The 17,541-nt window shown below is 42.3% G+C and overlaps 1 protein-coding gene across 1 annotated transcript; it reads left to right on the top strand.

Moving 5' to 3' along the window:
- The first annotated feature begins 11,985 nt into the window (after positions 1-11,985).
- On the top strand, positions 11,986-17,167 carry LOC105199694. The gene is made up of 4 exons (XM_026141411.2): positions 11,986-14,643; positions 14,843-15,117; positions 15,217-16,693; positions 16,868-17,167. The coding sequence occupies exons 1-4, from the start codon at positions 11,986-11,988 to the stop codon at positions 17,165-17,167; spliced, it is 4,710 nt and encodes a 1,569-aa protein (XP_025997196.2).
- Positions 17,168-17,541: the final 374 nt, after the last annotated feature.

Below are 17,541 nucleotides of genomic sequence, written 5' to 3'. Positions count from 1 at the left end.
AGCCAATGAAGCGCGCAAATACTATTGTTTGCGACTTCTAAATCGCACGGACTGAGCGCCTGTTACCAGGCGATCGCTCTCGCGACGGCTCTTGCGCGTATTGATATAACGCGCGCACGAAGAGTCAACGAAGAACGCCTCGCCGTGAGATTCAAAGGAGCGCACGGGCGCCAACGCGGCAATCCGCAACATTTACAGTAAAATAGATCTTAAAGGATTTTGTATTTGTAATTCATAATCATTTTAACAGTGAATTGGAAAATAATGTGTAAGGATAAAGCTGATGAAACAGGAACACTCTTAGTTGCATTCCTGGAAGAGGGGAAAAACCAGCGAATCCCAAGCAAGTCAGGAATGAAAGGGAAAGGAGGGCAACGAAGGGGAATACGGGCCGACACGTAAATCACCAAGAGATTAAGCATAATATAATGTGTTTATTAACACTGGTACAACGTATTGCTACGATTAATGGAGGCATTTTGTATAAAACACGCAGTCGATCCGCATGGCCGACTTTTCCAGCGCGGGACTTGCAACACGAGTGTCGTTGCCGGACCATTCTCGCACTCGTAGCCCGTGTGAGGCGCTGTGTGAACGTGGCGCAGTCAATGATTGACGCAATTGGCATTCAGCCAATGGCGTGCATTGCCGCCAAACATGGCGGAATACGAATGAGGCAAGGCCGGATATCGGTGTTAGCACTGATATCTTACAGCTCGGCCATCTTGAACTGTCAATCGTCCCGAATGAAATCTAAAACGAATGCTTGAACTTTGATTAAAATCACAGTGTCGTATAACATAAGTTAGCTTTTTTGAAAAAACAATTAAATTTAATTAATACTGATTCGAATATTGCAAGAGTTAGCCTTTACTAACAACGAGAAAAGAAATGCTTAGAGCATATCTTAGCTTAATTATCACTAAACAATATAGTTAAACGTAGAATTAAACTTGAGTAACAAAAGAAACAAATATTATCAATAGCTTAATGCAGTCAAGGCACTACCAGTTCTTTTCTTTTTTTTTTAAGCGTAGGGCTTTATTCTCTCTGGGGACAGTATAGATGGGTTATAGGGCTTCTGGCTGATATTAAAACCGGGAATGTCCTGGACCACATAACGATTCTTATTTAGAACCTTAGTTACTACATAGGGCCCTTTATAAGAAGGCTTTAATTTATGTATTATATTTAGAAGGCGTTTTGTTTTTTATCATAGTACACCTTGTTGTAGTTTCTGATTTTGTCTGAAACTTTTATAATTTTTTTCCGATTTGAGTCTCTTTCCTCTTCTACCTTTAACTCTACGTTAGCGAGATCGTTTAGAAACTTGGCATCAGCATAACTTCCTTGTTGAAAGCCAAACAACAGCTTTGATGGGGTCGAAAAGTGATGCGTGTTATTCACAACATACTGTATGGTACCCAGATGGGTGGACCATATTTCTTGTTTCTTTTACGGTTTTTTTCAATGACGATTTGAGGTTTACACGTTTGACTAATCCATTCGCCCATGGTGCGGCGACAACCGAAGTTTAATATTTCGTGCTTGAAGAAATTCTGCAAACTTATTCGAAAAAAAAAACTGTTCCCTTATTGGATACTACCTTGAAAGGATTACCAAAAATGTTAAAAAGTGAAAAAAAATGTTTAATTACCTCTCTCGTGGAAGTTGATTTTACTAGAAAAAACCAGGTGAACCTAGTAAACGCATCCACTAACACTAATATGTGTTTAAAACCTTCAAAAGACTCTGACAATGGACCGAAATGGTCGGTATGCAGAATTTGGAAAGCTTCCTCCGGAGCACTCAAGAGTTGCATCTCTCCTTCACGCACATTAATTGTATTGTATGTCTATTGGCTAATAACGACGTATTAGCCAATAGGCATACAATACAATTGTCTATATATTTTCTTATCCTACTTTGCATGTATGGAAACCAATAGTAAGTACCGATTCCCTGCAATGTTTTCTTAGCATCGCAATGTGCCACCTCGTCATGGTAATGACGCGGTAAATTTATGACCATTGATTATGGTACAAAAAGTCGCGGCTTATCAGAGCATTTTTGATAAACTAATCTTTTGATTAAGTTATACTTTTCGAGATCTGTGTTTTCTAATTCTGTAACGAGTGCTTTGATTTGAGGGTCTGCCAACTGTCGGTACTGTAATTCTTTTTCAAGTGAAATTGCTTCCACTGAAGATACAATCTGACTGAGTGCGTTTACGTGTGCCATTTTTTGGTCACTTCTGTGAACTACTTTAAACCGATAATTTTGTAGATGAAGAGTCCAACGTGCAATTCGATGGTTAAGGTGTGCTTTGTTAACGGCGTATTCAAGTGCGTGACAATCCGTGACCACCGTAAATGAAATGTCATATAAGTAAACATGAAACCTTTTGATGGCTCTGACGATGGCTAACATCTCCAGTTTGAATGAGTGATATTTATTTTCAGTGCTGTTCGTGACTTGACTAAAGTATGCCATTGAAGCCCACGAACCAGAAGATTGTTTTTGTAGCAAAATAGCTTCCAGCGCTATAGCGCTTGTATCCGTGTGAAGTTCCGTTTCGAGGAACGGATTATACAGTCTTAACACGGGATACGAAGTCAATGCAGACTTGAGATTTTTAAAACCTTGGCTGCACTCGTCGTCGAACAGAAAGTTAACAGACTTTTTCACTAAGTTATGCAGTGGCTTAGCCATTTGTGCATATCCCTGAACAAATTTTCGGAAGTAGTTAGTGAGACCCAAAAATTGCTGCACTTCTACTACTTTGGTAGGCACGAGGAACCGTTTAACGGCTTCCACGTGTCTATCACTGAGCGAGATCTCAGAAGAGAAAATTATGTAACCTAAGTATTCTATTCTATTACGTCAAAATTTTTACGTAAATTATAACAAATTAATGTAAAGTCGTAGCTTTTGAGCAGCATTAACATCTCTTTTAATACGGTTAAATTTTCTTCGATTAACTTGGAAGAAATAAGAATATCATCCACGTACACAATTACTTTATCTTCCCTTATCAAGGGTTGTAAGATTTGTACAATTCTTTTTTGGAATTCAGCCGGGCTTTCACAAAAATCAAATGGTAAACGGTTGTACTCCGAATTGACCATCCGGGGTCGCGAATGAGAAAAACTTGGTGTGGACGGGGTGAATTTTGATAAGATAAAAACCGTCTTTTAAATCAAGTGAACACGGTTGCATCCCCTATTCTAGCCACACAATCCTCTAAGAGGGGAAACGGATATTTTTGTTTGAGTACCCTATCGTTAAGGGGTCTTAAATCCACGCGAAGCTTTAGCTGCCCATTCTTCTTTCTTACCGGCACAATCCTAGCGCAATAAGGTGAGCTGCTTGGTTTAATTATTTTTTGCTTGAGCAAATCGTCGACAATTTGACGTATTTGAAAACGTTCGGACAACGCAAATCGCCTCGGGGCGTAAGCGTATATGAAATCATCCTTTAACGTTACTGTAACAAAGTAATCATCGACTTTTATTTGTACAGGCGTGTTATCCACCTCGTTAAGCAAATTATTTAATTGTTGATCCGCTCACCGAAGTCTGATTTAAATGCTGACGCAGGAGCGTCGGATGCAAACGCTTCAACAATCTCAGCCAAAGCAACTTCGTTTAACAATAAAAATTTATTCGAAGAATTTCCATTGTTCGAGTTATACATTAAAGACAAGTTATTATTATTTAAAAAGTCACGACCCAACAGTATGTGCGTGGTCCACGTTTTGCTATCTAAAATCTTAAATTTTGTATCAAAATTCTTATTTGGAAGTAACTAAACCTAATTTTGAGGAACACGAGCCTACGATCGGAATGTGCGTGTTGTTTAAAACTACTGGACGTAATATTTTTAAAACAAGAAAGATCGTGGCAAAACGATTTAAACGAGTAGACGAGCGAATAAAAGAAACGGGCCTGCCCGTATCAACCAAGCCTAGCAAATTACAAGAAATCCCATTAATGGAATTGATATTTATTACAGTGTCATTCAACTTTATAGTTAACGGAGTGTCATCTTCGACGTACCCCACAATGGCCGGGACGTCCTTGGTCTCTTCCGCTGCCGTCAATGTTGACGTAGCTTTCGATGAACTCTGCGATGATGTTTGCTCCTTCCTCTTTAATTTAAAGCAGTCCGCTTTTAGGTGGCCTTGGCCTTGCAATAGGCACAACAGAAATTGGAGACTTTTGTGAAATCCGCAGATTTTGATGAATCCACAGCTTTAGACTAAGCTGATTTTTCAACCGCAGCACTAGACAGAGAGATCGGAGGATCTTTTGGCTTCTCTCTCGCCGAAAGGTCTGATGATGATTTATGAACTTTGGTGCCGTATGCTCGAATTAACTGTCGCATCCGACGAATAAGGTCGTTAACCGTGGAAGCAATGAGAGCTGTTGCATCTCCACGGAGTGCAAAGTTGGTGATACCACTGATCAGTAAGTCGATGAGTTTCCTTTGACTCAAATGCAGCGGTCCCAGTATCCTGAGCTTCCACATCGCATAATCGGCGAAGTTCTTCTTGGGGAAGTTCCATAGACAATGTTGCGCTTGTCTAATGACATCAGCAAAGAAGACGTCCTCTTCAAATCACTTAAGTATGGCAACCTTGAACTCTGCTCATGAATCTGCAACAGAACCTTCCTTGTTGTCGAACTATTTTCTTGCAATCTTTTGTAAATTGCGAGTGGTCGCATACAGCTTCACGCTGTCGTCCACTTGGTGCACACAAGCTGTGCGTTCAATCTTCTGTATCCATAGATCAACCCGATCGTCGTCGGAACCAGAGAACGCAGGAATCTACGACGAGAGAAGTGTGACTGCTTGAGCAAGCGGAATCATCGCTAACGACGATAACGGTGACGCCTTTACTTCGCGAGCCGGGCTCTGAGCTGAGACGTCGTTGCAGGACTCGCTGCATTGAGGCGTAATGAAAAACTTTGAACCTGCAGTTTTAGTGCCTGTAACTCTTTCTTTCATTCCTCGTTTTCGAGTCTTGAGACGACTAACCTTGATTGATTGAGTCAGCACCGCCTTCCGCCAAAGACGTCAAGAAGTTCGCTGCATTGCGGTCTCTTTGGTAGGTGAGGAGTACCTCGATGCAGGCTGGCTTGTTAAATTGCTCGAGAAGGCCGTATTCTTTACCTTTTCCTTGAGTTGGAAAAGAATGAGACTCCTTAGCGTCTCTTCATTTATCTTTTTTCTTGAGACGCGAAATTCAACCAGAACGAAACGTGCACGAAAACGACACGACACGACAAGCGCGCGCGAGGCGGCGGAACTATTTTGCCTCGGAATGTGGCGTAGTAATTGAGCGACCACGCCGACACCGGACGGCGTCGCGTAATCGAGCGAATAATTCGCAAAGAGCCGAACACTGAGAACGGCAACAAACGGATCGCTCGCCGGTGAACCCGGACGCGAGGTGATGCCGGTAAAAATGAAACGAGTTCGAGGGACGCGGTGAGAACGCTCGAGGCGGGACTACTTCTTGACAGCGTAGGACGCTGGGACAATGAAGGGACGGATACCGCTACCTTTGCCGGTGAACCCGGACGCAAACAATAACTTTTCCAAAATCTGCTACAAACGCGTATCTCAAAGATCACGCATCAAGCCACGTGGTGGACATCCCACTTTTGAAATACTGTAAGGGTAAAGCCGGGGAAACAGGAACGCTCTTAGTTGCGTTCCTGAGAGAGGGGGAAAACCGGCGAATTCCAGCAAGTCAGGAATGAAAGGGAAAGGAGGGCAACGAAGGGGACCACGGACCGACACGTAAATCACCAAAAGATTAAGCGTAATATAACGTGTTTATTAACACTGGTACAACGTATTGCTACGACTAACAGAGGCGTTCCTGTGGTGCTGCGAATGTAGCTGCAGTAAAAAAAAAACAGTATTCGAAATCTAATCGAAATCGAGCCGAAATCAAGTCGAAATCGATCATTTTTTAGTCAATAATTTATCGAAAAGTGTGACATAATTGAATCGAAATCGATGAGTATTTCGATTAGTTTTTGATCGCTATTTTCGATGTCGAATCGATATCGATTCGATGAGTCATTTCTGGCTGGATTCTGACCTATAATAATTATATTTTTATTTATCTTTAGTATTATCTCATTAAATATTTATATTTTTTTCTCTTAAATTAATTTTAATAGTAAAAATTATACTTTAAATAGTACTAATTATTGATTATAAATCTGAAAATAAATATATTTTTTTTATTTTTGACCTTCTACATCAATCAATTTATTTTCAAGTTATCATTAACATTGGTGTTAAACAGGTGTAATATTTGGTGGTTATCAAGAAAATGTCGACTCGGCTATCTACTTGAACGTATATTTATTTGGCATACGTGTTTATAGCTTGATTGCTGAGCCTCGACTAACTCGTTGGAGTCGTCCTATTCTGTGCGCTATTATTTATCATAGATGGTGATCCATAACCTTTTCCGCCGCTCTATCATTTTTTATTTAGTCTTGTTGATCTCCGCACGGCCTTCTTCTCTCGTTCTACTACGCCGTCTTGTGCTGTTTGGTCGTCCTTATCATTTATTCCTCTTATTATCTCATAGATATGTCGTTTGTATACAATATTTTCTTTTACAACTTCACACTCGTAAGTAACACTTGGAACAAGCACCCTTTTTATTTTTACCGCGATCCACTTTGTTTTTCCCGGTTTATACTCACACAACACATGGACGTCCCCGGACGTCTGATACATGTCCACAAAAGTTCTTGTAATGTTCCAGTATCTTGTATGTCCATAGGATGTTCCATGGACGTCCGAAGGACATCCTGGTTTATCGTAGCTGCAGTAAGACGTTTGTAGGACGTCCGCAGGACATATATGGGATAATTTGTAATATCTAACATATTATGTATATTAAACGTGTTCCCGACATATATAATAAATATGCATTCGAAAATCGCGAGCGTTGTTCGTTATATTAAATAAGACATTTCGAAGATGTTCTAAGATTGTCTATTAAATGTCCAGAGGATATCGTTTGTAAAGGATACGTTTCGAAAAGGTTTGCTATATACATACGAGGTCTGTTAGAATAGTATCCGACCTTGAACCTTCGTGGGCATGCGTGAATTTTTTCCCACCTGTTGATAGTGTCAGTCGCTGGCAAACAGCGTTTGAGTGAGATTATGTGTAGTGCTCTTGTCGCAGCGTCGGTTTTTAGGTCTCGATGCAATTGCGAAGACTACTTGATCTCAGATATCTTTTCGGGTACAACCACAGCTAACGTACGTAAAGAAACACTTTTAAAATAAAATTTGACTAAGTCATTCCTTTTAAAAAGTATAATTATGTAACATGGAGAATATGAGGTATTTTCGGGCATCTAAAAATTCACTTTTTAAAAAAAATTATATTTTTGCAACTTTGCAAAAAACTTTACAATATGGCGTTTTAAAGCTAAAGATTCATACTTTCAAAAAAAAAATTATATTTTTGTCATTTCTATTAAAAATGTTTGTAACAAGGCGAATATGAGGTATTTTTGATTAAATCGTATCTAAAATTAAAAATTGATGTGTCTCATGATATATTTCTGAAAAACTCCCTTTTCTACAGCATTTTATAGTATTCCAACTTTAAACAGAGTATATGCAAGTAACATCCGCAAACCGATCTGTTTGAACGTATTTTGTCCAGTTTTTTTTATGTAAAACACTCACGAAAAAAGTTTTACTTACACACTATATAGGTCGCATTGACCCTAACAAAACTTTACTGCCGTGCTGTTCAAATTTTAGTTGTGGCTTTTAGCTGTGGAGACTTAATTAAGTCATTTCATCAGTATTTATATGGGCGGAGGTTTTTAGTTAGAACGGATCATATTTCACTTTGTTGGCTTATGTCTTTTAAGGAATTGGAAAACAATTGGCACGTTGGTTAGAACGCCTTCAGCAGTATGATTTTAAAGTATTACATCAAAAGGGAGTTGCGCATAAAAATGCAGACTCTCTCTCTATCTAGAAGACCTTGCGCGGAAAATAAATGCAATTATTGCTTTAAAGTGAAATTAAAAGAAAATAAAAATCCTTTTGATGTAGTTCGTCGGATAGTTTTTAAAAAAAGTGATTTTAAGGAATTACGTGAGCAACAATTGAATAATCAGGCTATTGCGATCATATTACGAGGAAAAGAAATCGAGAAGTTTTTCTTTACAAGAAATTTCTTTAGAGTTTAACAAAAATTTATTAGGCTCAGTGGAATGCTCTTGTTGTTAAAAATGGAATTCTTTACAGAAAATGGTTGGCTCTGAATTTGAAAACTAAAGTGTTTCAGATTGTTGTTCCGCGAGGAGGAATTAAACGGATTTTAGAAGAGGCACATCATTCTCCTATTGGAGGATATTTTTTGGCATCAATAAAACTTTAGAGAAAATAAGGAAAAGATTTTATTGGGCTACTTGTAAAGGAGATGTGGAAAATTGGTGTAGGTCGTGTAAAATCTGTGCAGCAAAAAAGGGGTCTTATGATAAAGAAAAACCTTCTTTACAAATTTATAATATTGGGGCTCCTTTTGAGAGGGTCCAGATGAATATCTTTGAAATATTTTTTCTTACTTTTTCGGGGAACAAATATTTGTTAGTGATAGTAGATTGTTTCTCAAAGTGACCGGAGGCTATTTCTCTGAGGAATAAAAGGACTTCTTTTGTTGCAAAAGCTTTTGTAGAACAAGTAGTCTCAAGACATGGTGTTCCTCTTGAGATTCATACCGATCAGGGAAGGAATTTTGAATCCCAATTATTTAAGGAAATCCTTTTTTTTAGGAGCTAAGAAAACTAGAATAACACCTTTACATCCGCAATCTGATGGTCAGGTAGAAGGACAGCATTTGACTATTTTGAATTATTTAGCTAAATTTATTTCTGAAAACCAGAAAGATTGAGATTGATGGATTTTTTTATTTCTTTTATCATATCGTTCTTCTAAACATGAGGTTACTGGATTTTCTCCTTCTGAAATGTGTTTGAGGCGTAAACTTCTTTTACCTTTAGATCTCCTTTGTGGTCGATCTTTTCGTAAAAAAGAAGAAATTTTGGAAAATTCTACTCGTAATTTAAAGGAAAAGTTGTATAAAATTTATGCTTAGGCACGGCTTCGTATAAATGATAGAACTGAAGCAATTAAATGATAGAAATGCTAGAAATACTCAATTTGAGGAAGGTCAGAAGGTTTGGTTACAATCCGCAAAAAAGGTTAGGAAAAGGTCCTAAGTTGCAAAGTCATTGGGAGAGGCCTTTTGTGATTGTTAAAAAATTTAGTAATGTTTTCTGTATTAGAAAATCTTCCAGACATAGAAATAGAATAGTCTATTCAGATAGGTTAGCTTCTTTTTACAAGAGGGAAGAAATTTAATTTGTGGATGAGAGAGTCGAGCTCGTAGAGATCTGAAACTTCTTTTTTTTAAAAGGGTATTATTTCTTTTTTTATAATGAAATAAACAACGCTCGGTAACTTGTGGCAGGAGCTCAGGGTAAAGCAGAAAATCATCAAGAAAATTGTAATTACAGAAAAGTTTGATGCTCGGTAACCTGCGGCAGGAGCCCAGGCTACAACAAGAAATCGTCATTTTGGTCCAAATTACGGAAGATGCTCGGTAACCCGTGGTAGGAGTTCGGGGTAGAGCAAGAAGTCGTTGAGATGTTTAAGAATGATGAGGACGATGCTCGGTAACCTGTGGCAGGAGCCCAGGGTAGTGCAGGAGATTGCTTGATTAAAATCTTTTACTAAAGTTTTTCTCTTGCAGAGTTTTTGTTATTTTGAATTGAGTACTTGTCGAATTTTTGATTTTTTTTTTTTTTTTTTTTTTAGTTTTGAAACCTATTCGTGACGATGTACTTCTTGTGGAAGATCGCTTTATTCTTTTAAGAAGACCGTCTTACCCCGGTTTTTGATCCAAGGTTTACCCGTGGGCCATCGGACAAATACCGAGACAGGGACTTGGAGAGCCTTTTTGGCAATGGGTCCTTGGAAAGTTTATTCCCCCCTCCCCTTGTCCAAAAAACAAAGTAACAAGCGCACAAGACACAAAATGAAGACTTTTGAAAACCCTCGGAGTTAGTTGTCGGGACAACAATTTTAAAGAAGGGAAGCAGTGTTACGCCCGGTATTGGAGGTCCAGGGCGTGAACGGAGCTGCGTTTGACGATCGGAGATTGTTGTGTTTCTGTTTTTGTTTGTTTATTCTGAATCCAGTTTTGATCTTGTGACACGTTTCGAATTAAAGAAGAATTTTTTAATAAACAAGTCGACTAATTTCTTAGTGCGTGTGTGTATAAGAGTGCACGAGTGAACCGTATCGCGGGCCTGTCTTTGGCGAATGCATCAATATTATAATGCGATATTCGCATTCCAATATTTTTGCAATATCACTGCAATATTGTAATATGATTCATCATATTGCAATATTGCTGCAATGCCATAGCAATGCTACAATGCGGTATATTGCATTCTAATATTTCTGCAATATCACTGCAATATTGTAATATGATATATTATATTGCAATCTTGCTGCAATGTCATAGCAATATTATAATTTGATATATTGTATTCTAATATTTTTACAATATTACTGCAATATTACAATGTGAAATATCATATTGCAATATTGCTACAATGTTATAGCAATGTTATAATGTGATATCGATTTTAATATTTCTATAATATTACTGCAATATTGCAATGAGAAATATCATATTGCAATATTGCTCCAATATGGTAGCAGTGTGGTACATCACGTTTCAATATTGCTGCAATATTACTGTAATATTACAATATCGCTGTAATATTACTACAATATCTTAATATTATTGCAATATTGTTGCAATATTATGTGCTGTGCGGGTAACCACTTTCGACCGATCAGTGGTCCACATTTGCTTTCTATTATGTATATGACCGAAATTTTAGAGCATTCTTTGTATTCTGTTAAGTATTACAGTTAGTACTGCCCTTCTTATAATACTAGTTGTACTTTCCCGCGCGGAGAAATCCCCCATTTGTGTCGGTTCGCGTCTAGTGACTCGGACACTTCTCGTTCGGCTCGGTCCGTTCTCTCTCGAGCAACTTCGGAAGCTCGCGATGCAACCACGGCAGCACACCACGTTCCGCGACCGAGTAAGACGGTGCGATCGCTGTAATCGTACGATTTTTACTGAGATCAATAAATCTTGTAATCGAGAGAACACCAGCTTCTCGACCACGTTCTCACCCACGAAGCAATCCTCCCGTGAAACAAACGTGGCAGAGCACGTGCAAGGCGTGCTCGAATTAATAACAATTTCGAGCCGGATTCTTCAATCCGCGATCTCAGTGTGATGGTCATCGACGGTAGCCAGGTTCAGTGTAACGAGGCGTGAACAGCGGCCATTTTACGACGATTGCAGGCCTGACTACGCGGGCACATTGCGTCATCAAGAAGCATCGTCCAAATTAGCGGGTGATCGGCAGCCATTAAATACGAGGATCGTAGCCCGACCACGCGGGCACGTTACATCTTCGGGGCGCGTCACCTGAGGCAACGGGCGTGCAGCAGTGATTGTTCCAAGGAACGCGTCCGACCAACTGGACACGTGGCTCTTGACATAAGCGAGCGCACGACATATTCGAACGGCGCCTCGCCTAGGAGGCGCACCGCAGCGACGAGCAAGTCCGGTAAGCAGGTACGCGGCGCCCCGCCGAGGCGACGCAACGAGCATTCGAGGGGAAGGACGACGCAGGACGAGCGGCTTCGACAGCCAGACATCGAGCTGCCATTTCTGGACATCGCCTCGCCAAAGGAGACCTCTCCCCCCTCCCGGCGCCAACGGCTAGCAACACGATTCGGTCGCGTGCGCGCGCGCACTAGCAAAGCGAGGTAAGCTTTCAGTAGCAGCCAATCAGCTTTCGCGAATTGAAAATTTCTGTTCTCTTTCAATATGCCTGACGATAACGATCTCGCGTCACTCAAAAGGCAACGCGCCACCATTAAATCGTCGTGTACGAGAATCAAGACGTACGTGGACGCGATACGCACGGTCAATCTTTCGCAGCTTGCTCAGATTGAGGAGAGTAAAATCAAGCTAGATAAATATTGGGCGGATTATGACGGCATACAAACTCAATTAGAGGCCTTAGATGACGCCGAGGCGCCCGATCGAGCCACGTTCGAAGATATCTTTTATAGTTTGGCGGCCAAAATGCGGGAACTATTAACTATTATGCCCCCCGCAGTGAGTGTCGGTACGGCGCTGAGTGTCGGTCCCTCAACATCCACCGCTCGCGAATCGTCGCGTCCCTTAACGCACGTGCGCTTACCAAAGCTCAATCTCCCTTCGTTTTCGGGCAAATACGACGAGTGGTTCCCGTTCCGCGACACGTTCGTTTCCGTTATACATTCAAATACTGAATTAAGTAACATTCAGAGGCTACAATATCTACGAGCCTCGCTCACCGGCGATGCGGGCAAGGTCGTCGATTCATTAGAGATATCCGATGTAAACTATGAGGTCGCGTGGACGCTCCTGAAGGAGCGGTACGACAATAAACGCGTTATAGTACAAAGCCATATTAAGGCTCTTATTGAATTGCCATCAATGGCAAAGGAGAATCACGTCGAACTACGAAAAATTGCGGATGGCGCAGCACGGCACCTCCATGCCCTTCAGGCGCTTAAACGTCCCACGGACAAGTGGGACGATTTATTGATACACGTCTTATCTTCGAAATTGGATGCCGTGACGCTGCGCGAATGGCAATCGTCGTTAGTCGGCAACGAACTGCCAACGCAAAAACAATTCTTTGATTTCATAACGCGTCAATGTCAGATGCTCGAAGCCACGGGCAAGTCGAGCGCCGCGGCCGCGAAAACGTCCAGCGCGCGTTTACAATCTTGTGTTAAAAAACAGTCGTGTGCTACCACCATAAAGAAAAAATGCCATTTTTGTCAAGGAGAGCATTCGGTGTATTATTGCAGGGATTTCTTAGCCCTTGCTACAAAAAGAAGAATAGCGGAAATTCGCGATAGAAAATTGTGCTCAAATTGTTTGCGCTCGAGTTCCCACGCGTCGAGTGAGTGCATTTCCGGAGGCTGCAGAATTTGCCAAGCTAAGCACAATACGTTGCTGCACGTAAGCAACGCTTTCCCGGGATCGTCCGGACGCAACGCGGGAGATACTGAAACGTCGAAATTGTCGAACTTAATGGTCGCGCAGCTAACTACCGCGTCGAGCGTACTTAGAAGCGGCCAATCCTTGCTGTCCACGGCGGTAGTATATGTTTACGACAGCCAAGGCTCTCTTAGGCCAGGCCGAGCATTATTAGATTCTGGTTCGCAAGCCAATTTAATTTCCAAAAAATACTTAACAAGCCTCGGCTTAACCTCACATCCATTAAACGTATCACTTTCGGGCGTAAACGGAACCGCGTCGACAACAGCGCAGGTAGTCGAAGTAAAGTTGCAATCACGCTTAACCTCGTACAACGCTAGCATAGAATGTGTTGTCGCGGATCGCGTCACCGATCCGCTTCCTGCCTCCTCTCTTAAGCAAAACGCGATCGACGTCCCTCGTAATATAAAACTAGCTGATCCTCGATTTTATGCATCAACAGACATAGATATTCTGATCAGGGTGGACATATTTTGGGAACTATTGTGCGTCGGTCAGATTAAAATTCCCGACAGGCGACTAACGTTGCAAAAGACGCAGTTAGGATGGGTAATAGGCGGTCCAGTCAGCAATTCATTAGCTAGCGCGTCAAGAGTAAATTCATTTCACACCTCAATCACTAACGTTGAACTGCACGCGCAATTAGGCCGACTCTGGCAACTTGAAGACAGGTCCGATTCTCCCGACAATTACACTTTGGAAGAGAGATATTGTGAGCGTCACTTCTTAAACAACGTAACCCAAACGCCACAAGGCCGGTACGTTGTGAAGCTTCCTGTCAAGGAACAAATAATCTCCAGGCTTGGAGATTCTCGCAGCGTCGCCTTCAAACGTTTAATGGGAATCGAAAGACGTTTCAAACGTAATCCAGACTTAAAGGCTCAGTATTCACAATTCATGCGCGAGTATTTGTCACTAGCTCATATGCGGCGCGTTGAACCACAACACATCGAGACACCAGTCTCGTTCTATCTACCGCACCACTGCGTGCACAAGATTTCGAGCGAATCCTCTAAATTATGCGTTGTATTCGACGCGTCTTGCAAAGGGAGCTCTAACGTATCTTTGAACAACGCGTTTATGATAGGACCGGTAGTCCAACAGGACTTAATGTCGATATTGCTTCGGTTTCGAACTTTTCGGTACGCTATTACAGCCGATATAATAAAAATGTACAGACAAATCTTGATTGATCCTTCGCAAACTAGCTTACAGCGTATATTGTGGCGGGAAGACCCCGACGATGAGATCGGCACATATGAGCTGATGACGATTACTTACGGCACGGCTTCCGCTTCATATCTGGCTACCAGGTGTCTCTCACACCTAGCCGATCAATTCGCAGCCGAGTATCCCATCGGTTCTATACATGTCAAATGCGATTTTTATATGGACGATCTGCTCGCGGGGGCAGATACCGTTCGAGAAGTAAAACTAATTCGAGACGAGACAATTCAATTACTAAGGCGGGGAGGGTTCGAGCTCAGCAAGTGGGCATCAAGTTGCCCCGAATTACTAAAAAATGCCGTCATCACTGACGGGGATCAGAATCAAGGACGATGCCGACTCGTCTATTTTAGGTATCCAATGGAATCAAGTTCAGGATGAATTCCATTTTTCTTATAAGGTTGACACCGCTTGCAATTTCGTATCCAAACGCACCATTCTCTCGGAAGCAGCAAGGCTGTTCGACCCCTTGGGCCTTCTCGGCCCCGTTACAATTACTGCGAGGCTTATCCTCCAAGAACTTTGGCTAGTGGGCACTCACTGGGACGAATCCGTTCCTCAAGGGATTCACACTCGATGGGCCGATCTTAAGACGCAATTGGTAGAGTTGAATGATCTGAGGGTTCCCCGCTGTGTCAAGCTCCGAAGCGAACATCAATTACTTCAGATACACGGGTATCTGTGACGCCAACGTGCGTACGGAGCTTGTGTATACGTGCGTGCTAAGCTCGGACCAGACGATTATTGCACGAAACTCCTGTGTTCCAAGTCCAGAGTAGCACCTCTCAAAACAATCTCTTTGCCGCGGCTCGAATTATCTGCGGTCTTACTACCACTAGCAAGGCTAATTGTTAAGATCAAGGAGGCTATAAATCTAGCAAATGTAGCTACATTTCTGTGGACCGACTCCACAACCACTCTAAACTGGATAACCTCCACATCCCGTAGGTGGTCAGTGTTTGTAGCCAATAGAGTCGGCGAGATCCAGCGCACAACTGACATCAGAACATGGCGTCACGTCCCTTCACCGAACAACCCTACCGATATCCTATCGCGCGGAATAGGCTCTCGCAAATTAGCATTGGCCTCCATGTGGTGGCACGGGCCTCCCTTTTTAGGAATGAACGAGGACCAATGGCCAAACGGTAAATTCCAACAATTGGACGACGACGTCCCCGAGCAAATAAGAGTTGTCGCGACAGTCGTCACACAAACCGAGTGCGTGATCAATAACCTATTGGAAAAATATTCCTATTTGAAGAAAATATGTCGCATTATAGCTTACTGCCTTAGGTTCTCGAAGATTTATCGACCGAAAGTACCCACTGAATATCCTTCGCCCGCTGAGAAACTAATTGCTTTAAAAGTCGCGTGTAGAGTCGTACAAGCCCGAGCCTTTCCGAGCGAATACAAGATTCTAAGTCAGGGAAGCTCCATTAACGCATCTAGCAATATACTCTCGTTGGCTCCATTCATGGACGAAGTCGGACTGATACGCGTGGGCGGCAGGCTAAAAAACTCAGATTTGCAATACGATGCCTGCCACCCAATACTATTGCCGCGGCATTACAAATTGACTAGGCGAATAATAAAACTCGAACATGATATAAACATGCACCCTGGTGCACAGGCGACTATGGCGTTTGTCCGGCAGCGATTCTGGCCGTTATCGTTACGATCGACTACACGTAATATCATTCAAAAATGCATAACGTGCTTCAAAGCAAAACCGAGATTTTCGGAAGCTACAATGGGTTCGTTGCCGGCCGGCAGGGTCACCGTATCCAGACCGTTTTGTCACTGCGGCGTCGACTATGCTGGACCGGTGGGAACACGGGAAGAAAGGCGCCGTAACGCAAGGAATAGCAAGGCATATGTAGCGATCTTTGTGTGCTTCGCCACCAAGGGCGTGCACATAGAGATCGTCAGCGACCTCACATCAGAAGCCTTCATCGCCGCGTTCAAGAGATTTATTTCGCGAAGAGGTAAGCCCTCGCACATGTATTCGGACAACGGGACCACTTTCGTGGGAGCCCGAAATCAATTAAAGGAATTGTACGACTTTTACCGCGGGCGGCAAGCTCAGGCTGACATTTCGCGATTCATGTCTGAGCAGGAGATATCATGGAACTTTATCCCGCCGAACGCTCCTCACTTCGGTGGGTTGTGGGAGGCGGCGGTAAAATCCGCAAAACTACACATGGCTCGCATCGTGGGCCAGGCGCATCTAACATATGAGGAATTGCAGACGGTACTCTCAGAGATAGAGGCCGTCTTAAATTCTCGTCCCCTTACTCCGTTAAGTTAGGAGCCGAATGATTTAGCGTATCTTAGCCCGGGTCATTTTTTGGTTGGCTCGCCATTGAACAGCTTTCCTCAGTTAGATGTAAGCGATATAAATGAGAATAGGCTCACTCGGTGGCAGCGAGTAGAACAGCTGCGACAACATTTTTGGCGCAGGTGGAGTCACGAGTACCTGCATTCCCTGCAGGAGCGGACAAAATGGAAGTGCGACAAGGGCACCCAGCTCATGCCTAACCAAGTGGTGCTTATCAAACAATCGAATTTGCCGCCGCTTCAGTGGGCGATAGGACGAGTGCAGGAGGTCCACCCTGGATCCGACAAGGTGGCTCGAACTGCCACTATCAAGACTGCTAAGGGCGTGTTTGTAAGGCCATTGCCAAGGCTAGCGATACTGCCCTTAGAAAGCGAACGTCGGTTGTAATATAATTCTAGTTGTAACATTGAGTGTTAATGCTAAGTAAGCTTGCATGACCTGTGATTGCCCTAAGGGCACTGAATGTAAGATACAAATCTGTTAGTTTTACGTCCTTCGGAACGCACTTTTTTTGTTTATTTGCGGTCATACCTTTCAGTTCAGTTACACATTAATTTCAGTTTGCGTCACGTTATAAGTTTGAACGCGCGTTTATGTAGTTCTATCTTCTAAGCCCCTAGCGTTGATAACTTACGTTTAAGCTGCGTTAACTGTTGCCCCCACCCTTTTTTCCCTTTTTTTTCCTTTGTTTGCTGCTTATTTAAGTACATTTGCTAATTTGAAAGTTTGTACTTTCAAGGGGGCCAGCGTTATTAAGTACT

Source organism: Solenopsis invicta, chromosome 12 (assembly GCF_016802725.1).
Source record: "Solenopsis invicta isolate M01_SB chromosome 12, UNIL_Sinv_3.0, whole genome shotgun sequence".
Lineage (NCBI taxonomy): Eukaryota > Metazoa > Arthropoda > Insecta > Hymenoptera > Formicidae > Solenopsis > Solenopsis invicta.
This window is presented reverse-complemented; position numbering and strand designations above follow the sequence as displayed.